General features: G+C 35.8%; 1 protein-coding gene across 1 annotated transcript; it reads right to left on the minus strand.

Annotated features, from left to right (window-relative positions):
* Nucleotides 1–923: 923 nt before the first annotated feature.
* LOC134004563 (apoptosis facilitator Bcl-2-like protein 14) lies at nucleotides 924–6,796 on the minus strand. The gene is made up of 7 exons (XM_062443889.1): nucleotides 6,661–6,796; nucleotides 4,780–5,227; nucleotides 3,681–3,788; nucleotides 3,140–3,201; nucleotides 2,077–2,235; nucleotides 1,242–1,355; nucleotides 924–1,079 (listed from the first exon to the last, which is right to left on the minus strand). The coding sequence occupies exons 2-7, from the start codon at nucleotides 5,216–5,218 to the stop codon at nucleotides 1,035–1,037; spliced, it is 927 nt and encodes a 308-aa protein (XP_062299873.1). The 5' UTR covers nucleotides 5,219–5,227; nucleotides 6,661–6,796; the 3' UTR covers nucleotides 924–1,034.
* Nucleotides 6,797–8,501: the final 1,705 nt, after the last annotated feature.

An 8,501-nucleotide genomic window follows, 5' to 3' on the forward strand; every position in this document is an offset into this window, starting at 1 on the left:
AATGGGGAACAGGTTAAGTCTCATTTTACCGAAAGACATCAAACAGCAGATGTTGGGCTGACTGATGCTCTCCACAAATGACTACAATGCAAACTCTACTTTTCTATCTCTAAATTTTCTTAATTATATGCATCTTTTAACGCCTCACAGTCTATTAAAATAACTAATCATTCACGGAGGTGTCCTTTTTCAATTAAACATTAATTACATCCACAAAGGAGAATAAATAGATATTACCGGCTACCCTTATTATGCGTCAACTATCATTATAATTGATTAGTAATTTTTTGAGTAACTTTTAAGAAAAAAAACCAAGTCCAAATTCTGATTCCAGCTTCTCACATGTGAATATTTTGTAGTCTTTATTATTCTCTGTGTTGAAGGAAATAAGACATTTGAGGGCAATTAATTAGATAATTGCAGCTCTAATGTGACTGATCTGATATTAAATAACAGCCACTACAGCTTATTTTTATTCATACATTTTATTGTGAAGCGAAACTAACAAACTCAGTACACAAGACATTTCTTAATAAACATTTTCTTTTAATCAATTTCATAGATAAGCAACTAAATGAAAGCATTAATGCAATAAAGCCAGCCTATCTATTAATATATCTATCTATCTATCTATGTATCTATCTATCTATCTATCTATCTATCTATCTATCTATCTACAGTATCTATCATGAAAAAGTGCATGTGCCAATAAATACTGCTAAATACTACTAAATGCTACTAACGAAATTCCACTGATTACAGTTGCAGATTTAAGACATTATAGGTAATCACGAAGAAGTTGTAAATGACAAAAACACGGTTCTCTTTGGCTCGTGGTCGTTGTAAATGCTTCTTTTCTATAATGCATAGATGTGTGAGTTTATTGCTGGTCCGTTCAGGGTTTTATATGGATGTAAACTGGTGTCCCTGAGAGTCGTGTTTGAACTGGCTCATGAAAGTCAGCAGATCTTGAAAGTGCAGTGTGGCGGAGGGGACAGCAGAAAGCGCTGTGGAGCTGGAAATACACTGTCTGTTCACTGAACGTCCTCGTCTTCATCTTCACTGTCGAAGGCTGCCTCCTGCACGGGAGAAAAAAACAGAGAAGGGAGTTATTTTAAAAAGGGTATAACAGATTTAAACGTAGTATTAAGAGTGTGTGTTTGTGTGTGTGTGTGTGTGTGTGTGTGTGTGTGTGTGTGTGTGTGTGTGTGTGTGTGTGTGTGTGTGTGTGTGAGACTTACCAATCCCCCCTGCTGCTCTGTCCAGGATGAAAAGTGGTTCTGCAGGTACGTGGCTCCGAAACCCAGCATTCGGCTCATTGGCACAGTGTCCGTGGCAGACAGACGACTGGCGACCTGGCGGAAAACACAAATATGTGAAGTGATGAATAAAACAAAAGAGAGACATTTAAAAAGAAATATAAATAAGGTTAAAATGGAAACGACCACAATCTGAGGCTGAAGTGTAAGTATCTTATAAAGGATAGTTCACAGTTATTAAAGTGGTGTTATCGGCTCTAATGTGGGTGATGATATTGAGAACAGTTGATAAGAGGAACTCTGTAGTTTGTAGTCTGCGATTGTGCAAAAAATAACGCGTTGACACATCGCAGGAACAATGAGTTCTACTTTTTCAAAAACACAGTAAATGTGTCCATTGTGTGCAGAAGGAAGGATCATTATAGTATCTATCTATCTATCTATCTATCTATCTATCTATCTATCTATCTATCTATCTATCTATCTATCTATCTATGTTGGAAGAGCCATGTTATTGTACGTTAAGCTTCCTGCATTCCCTGAAAATATGTTTATTCACCCTGTAGAGGCGTACAGTAATGTTTCTCTGTGTGTGAAGGCACATCTCATTTTGTACGCAGCACTGAGCGCTTTGTGCCAGTTATCGGAGCTCATTCCTTCAAATTAGATTTTTTTTTCACATCACACACGAGGCGACGACGACATCTCGACAGGCTGAAATGTGTCAGCTTGTCACAGAATACGCTAATGTTCAGTTTTTCTGTAAACCCGTCCAGGAGGGCGGGACCGGCAGAGGACCCTATAATGACGTTCTTACCTCACAGGTAATGGCGATCTGGGTCTTTGGTGACGTTTGTGGTCCCGGAGAGTTGGGGTCAGAGATCAGGCCCATCCTTCTGAGAAGCGTCTTTATTAACGTCTCAAAGAAATTGTAGTTCCAGAAGAGCTCCATGTCTGACAGGGATCGACCCAACACCTGGTGGAGATAAAAAATTATTAAAATTATTTTTAACATTTGACTTATTTTATTATCTCAAATGAAACAACTTAATATGTATTTGATTATAGGGATGTTTCTTTGACATTAAAATCTTTCAGAGCAGAATTGTGAATTAATTTAATCATCTGGTGACTCATAAATGTCACTATAGCCCGACCGATTGGCGTATATGATTTCAAGTTTAACATATACGCACGTTTTTTGTTGTTATTTAGTTATTGTTATTTATAATTATTAAATTCACAGTAAGGTTTATTTAAAATGTCATTTTATACAATAAAGGCTCTTGTCAAATGGTACAATATCATGGCTTCAATACATATCTTTCTCACAAGTAGGTTTTTAAAAAAACGTTTTATTTGTTTCTTTTTCAGTTATGCTTACAAAAAACATAATCGGCTGCACAACAGTCTTAATATCCGACTTAGCAAACTCAGAATACTATAAAGAAAAATATAGCATATATATAGTATAAAAATAAAAAGAGGCGGGGGTACTACGCTCTCCTTACAACTTTTGTCCCTTTCTTTTCATGACCACTGAGGACTCGAAACCTCTATTCTTAGATAATGATTATAGTCTTTTCATGGAGTATATTTCCTCTACAATGTTCAGCCATTGTGTCACAAGTGTTTTTAAATGATCATTGCAAAAAAAGAAAGAAAGAAAGAAAAAAGTATGTTTATGTATATATTTTTTATGTATATGAATTATCAGGTGAAATATCGATATCAGAATTTTTGCCTCGGCCCAAAAAAATCCAGTATCGGTCGGGCCCTAAATGTCACATCTCACATTTTGTAAAACCTCAGTTTCCTATAACATAAGATTTGACCGTCTGGAGGACATTAGTGATTTGATTTATTTGGGTATTTCTTACGCTGTCATTCAGTCTGTCTCCACTCTCCCTCAGCAGCAGGCCGATCACCTTCTCCACGTCGTCTAACAAACAGACAGAAAACACACGATTACAAACCAGCTCACAAAGTAGAAGACGACCACAAATTAAGGAAGTAATGATTTATAGACTGACTGGAGCATACGGCAGGTTTAAGAGGCCACAATGTTCCTTAAACTGGTACAATACCGTAAGATTTCATGACTATTTACTTGTATATATTTTAATTTATATTTACATTTGGTGCTTACAAAAAATCACGCTGGTCAACTATATTCGTCAAAGCTTTTGACATATTTTCTGACGTTATCTCTCATGCTCTTTGGCTTGTGTTAGTGTCCAAACTCCATATTTTGAGTTGTAAAGCAAGGAAACGACAGCTCAGTAGGTCACGAATGGGTGCAGCTACAACAGTGTAGATTTCAGGAGATGACGACTGGTCCATCAGGCTCGGAAACTCCACGATGACAGCTCAGGGGAGTTTTATGAATAACGACTTCTGAGGTAAAAAAACACGACTCACCATCTGGACCGTCTGCCTCCAGTTCTGGAGGCGTGAACGGGATTTCATCTGCGATCTCTGCCAGCCTGCTCGCCACTTCAGCAAACTTATCTGCTTTTCCTACTTCATCTGAAATAAAAAAAAATAAAAAATAAGACACAAAATGCTTCCTACGACATACAATACTATCTGTTACGGTAAACTTCAAACAACATCGTCATTGTCCTGCCACCACGAGACTTGACTCACAGCTCACAAGGTGTTTTCTAGAAGAAAAGTCAACAAACATGTAGCTGTTCCCGCATGTCTGAGTGTCTGCAGGTGACTCAGCTCACAGATATGTAGTTGAAGTTTGGCAAAGATACAAAAAAAGATAGCCGGCAGGAGGTTTTGTTTTTTGACTCAGCAGGAATAAATGACAAGGATCATGACTTTTGTGGGGAAAATTTATTGATTTCATCTCAGTAAACAATGTTGGAAACTTTGAGGGATTTTTACTCATTACGCTGCAAATTACCATCAAAAGTTTTTAAAGTTTTGAAACCATATGTGGGTTTTTATTGGTGCAAAAAAGGCTTTATGGAGAGGAAGTGTTAGTTCAGTAAACCAAAACACCAAAAAAAAAGGTAGTGATGAAAAGAAATTTAAAACTCAGTTCTTATCAAGTTTCAGTGGCTGCTTCAGTCACGTTGCGCTGAGCTGGACCGGCTGTAAAAGTCAAACAGTCACAGTGTTTGACGCCAGATATGATCTATAATCTAAGTGTTAATAATTTACCTTGTTTCATGTATGAAATGTGACTTGGTTACAAAATATCTAAAATACCTGTTAATGATGAATGAGGGAGTATTTTATTGTCTCGGACTCACTGACACAGATCTGACTTTTGCGTAATCGCTGCAGTTTGTTTATGAATAAACATGTTGTAACCCATAGCTACGGGATTAACTTTGACATTTCTTTTAGCTGAGTAGTTCTCAGTTCAGTGAAAGTTGCTCTCGGCAGCTTTGTGTGAAAAGGAAACTCTGTTAGAAACTTTGAGAGCCTTTGAGGAGGACTCCTGCAGTAAATTAAGTAACTTTCTGTGTTTACTGTGGTTATCTGAGATCCTGATACTCACCATCTTTAACAACATTGGTTCTAAAACATCTGTCCTCTACATCATTTTCTGTCACAGGTGTTTCCTGTGGTTTCTCATCATCTGTCTGAGGTTTGATGCATCTGAAAATGTTGGTGATGTGTTTGAGTTTCTTTAGTCCACCCCTCTTCTTCCTCTTCTTCTCTTTCTCCTCCACCTCTGGTGTTTCTTTTTCAGTCTTTACCGGAGTCTGAGGCAAAGACGCTCCGTTTGAATCTGGGACACCGTTAAGTGAGTCCGGGCTTTCCAGTTTGGATGATTCAACGCTCTTTCCCTGCCGTCGCCTCTTTGCGAATGCCATCATGACTCTGAACTCGGCCGTGTCCTCCATGCTGTCTGTGCCAGAGTCCGATTTACAGTCTGGTTGGCTGGTGAGGCCATTGCCGTTGGAGACTGGGTCGTGGATGTGCCCGTTTGCCATGTTAGTTTACTGCAAGACAATAAAAATCAGGGTCATAAAAATCCAAACATGTTGCAACAAGTCTTGACAGTAAGTCATTTAGTGAAAGAAATCATTTAAAAGTAGATGTGAAGCTTATATTCAGCTTCAGCAGTCTGATTTAGTCATATCAAGTGGATATCTGACACATTTACAGTCTTTTTAACATCTAATTCCATCTTTGTGTTTCCCTGTTGAGCGGTGGAAGAAGTATAGTAACAAAAAGAGGGACTTTGGCACTAAAAACACTGTAACATTGAAAGGTATCTACTTGATTTGACTAATTTGGACAGCTGAAGCCTAATTTCAGCTTCAGATAAACTTTTAAATGCATTTTTTTTTTACAGAAGGAAGCTTGTAAGTGCATTATGAAGAGGTCAGTGTGAACAAGAGGAAAGATTGGAGCAAGAAAAACAGCTTTAACGTTCATTTAACTATTGTTTTAAGGCAAGGCAGTTATTATTATTATTAAAAAAGCGCATTTCAATGTGCTTTTACATAAAAACAAACATTTAAAGGAAGAATTGGAAACAAAAAACATAAAAACATACAATTTAAAAAACAAAAAACCCCAATAATTTAAAAAGAATTGGAAACATTAAAAAACATACAATTAAAAACAAAAAAAACCCAATAATAATCATTAAAAAATAAAAAACAAAGTACAGAAAAATAGGAGAGAGAGAAAAATAAAAGATTTGCAAAATCTGCCAACCTATCCTTTTATTTATAAGTAAATTTGAGTGATTTTCCCCGCTAAAATCCCCTTTTTAGCGCCATCAACTGGAATTAAAGTGAAATATAAATAAGTCACGTCCAGACATGTACTGTCTCCTGCCGTAAACCTGTTGTTACATCAGACCCATTCAGAAAAACACAACATAAAGAAAACAGCTTTTATAATGATAATAGTAATAATAATAATAATAATAATAATAATAATAATAATAATAGTAATAAGTGAATAAACTTTGCTGAGAGACATGTACTATTAATGCACCGACTCAGAAAGTTGTTGTTGTTTTTTTTTAGCGTCGTTGAAAAGTTTGAAAAGTTAGTGTCGTTAAAAAATAAACTCAAAACACGATTTAAAGTAACCTTTAGTGTGTTTAACAAGCACATAATTTACCATAACTCTGTCAGGAATAGCTAAAGTAAAGTTAAAAGCCACTTTTGTGGCTTTCTTCGTCGAGAGATAACAACATAAAAAGGGAAAAAAACGGCACACAAATGCATTTTTTTTAAAAGACGTTATTCGTCCCGTTTATAGCTGTTAGTAACATAACCGTTATTAGTACTGTTTTTCTTTGTATCATTAACGTTTTCCTACCGATATGGCAACTATCAAAAACCCATTTACTCCTATTTTTCTAATTTTTCAGGGTGAATATAAAGTATTTGAAAACAAAACCAGTAGTACTTACGGTCCAAATGACAACAGAAAGGCACGATCGTGAGATGAGAGTCGCTCCGGACCGTCTCCTTCTCTTACTGCTTAAGGTACAGTCTACTCTAAGGTATGAATGCTGATAATTCATTAGAACAGCCGACCTATGCGAGCACCCTTTTTAAACGGAGGATGACGTAGTGCCTTACGACGTATGACTCATAAATCAAACGCGTCATACGTGCTGAGGCAACGTGACAACAAGGCACAAATCCTATTCTAATCTTGTTTATAATCATTTTGAATGGCACTAAATCATCATGTTTGAGGAAAGATGTGACCATAGCAAGAGTATATAGTAACACTCACCTTCACACAAGTCGAAATATTATAGCCAAGCCTGCATGAGACTCTGCTCCTGTTTTAGTGTTTTATGGTTTGTTTTTAGTTTTTTTTTTTTATTGTTTTAGTATTTATTTCTTGTTAATTGTTTTATGTTCCTGTGTTGTTTTATTTATTTGTGTACAGCAACTTGTTTCAGCTGTGGTTGTTTTAAAGTGCTATATAAATAAAGTTGAGTTGAGTTGAGTTGAGTAGATTTTTCTGTTTATTTATTTATTTTAAACAAACACGAAGTGAAACCAAAAACATTGACAAATAAAAACAAAAATTAAAAGGGTGGTGGTGGTTTCAACTGTATTAACCGTGAATCATATTAGCCTACAGCTGTACAATCTGGCATGCTTTGACATTATGCCTCTCAAATGAGCATGCTTTATATTTAGCAGTCTCATAATGCTGGTTAAAGACTGAAAACTAAACCTGGCTTTGTTTTAAATTATATTTTCAGTGCTTAAAAAACCTTTTTAACATCAAAATACTTTGCGTATGACATTTAATACCGGAGAGAGAAAAACAACAGGAAATTAACTAGAACAAAAGAGGAAGTTTGTGTCTCATCTTTCTTTTTAGCTGCGTATGTCATGTTTTTTATTTGTCTTTAAAGCACAAATGGAGTGGCACCTGTAATCTCATTATATGAAAAATATAATGACAATAAAGCTTTCTATTTCTATCTATATGTATACAAATATGTCACATGAAGATTAGTGGAATTGGAAAACTGTCAAATTCACAGAGAAAGGTGACATTAAGAGAAACACATGACACATGTTGCTGCATATCTGACTCATGTAGATATGTGAAACTTTTCACGTCTCAGCAGCCATAAATGCTGGTACAGTCATGCCAAATCTCACTGCTGCTGAAAAAGGAAATATTTTTGCCTCTGAAGGTGTCAAATTTCTGTCTTGTCCATCCTGACCTCTGGATGGAGAGGGAGAGGTCAAAGGAAAGAAGGAAATAGAAAAACAAACAATCACCTGCTTCCTAGAATTACTTGTTTCTTTAATTTTGGCGCTTTTTCTGGTGAATTATTGAATAACTTTATCTCATCTTTCATTTAAAAGTTACTACAATAAAACAAAAGAAGGATCACAAGAAGATGTTGGTTCTTTTTGAGCAATAAAAAAGTAGAAGAAAAGTGGTGTAAAGAAAGCTGTAAACTTGTATTATGATCTAAATACTAGAAAAAAGTCAACTGATTAATTCCAGTCTCATTTACACACAGATTGTATTTTCACAGCAACCAAAAAACAGTTTAAACATAACTTCCTGTGTCTGTTTTTCGTCATATTTCATCATAGTTAGACGTAAACCTTTTACAGTTCTTCCTATTTCAACACTTTTATGGCGTGATTTGAAAATTGAAGCCATGTGTTGCAGATATTACACTCAAAAAAGCAACTAATCTGATACTAAAAGTTATTTTTTTGACCTTTTAAAACAGACGTAGGTGAAACAATCTCACCAGTTAAC

This window comes from Scomber scombrus, chromosome 22, assembly GCF_963691925.1.
Source record: "Scomber scombrus chromosome 22, fScoSco1.1, whole genome shotgun sequence".
Classification (NCBI taxonomy): Eukaryota; Metazoa; Chordata; class Actinopteri; order Scombriformes; family Scombridae; genus Scomber; species Scomber scombrus.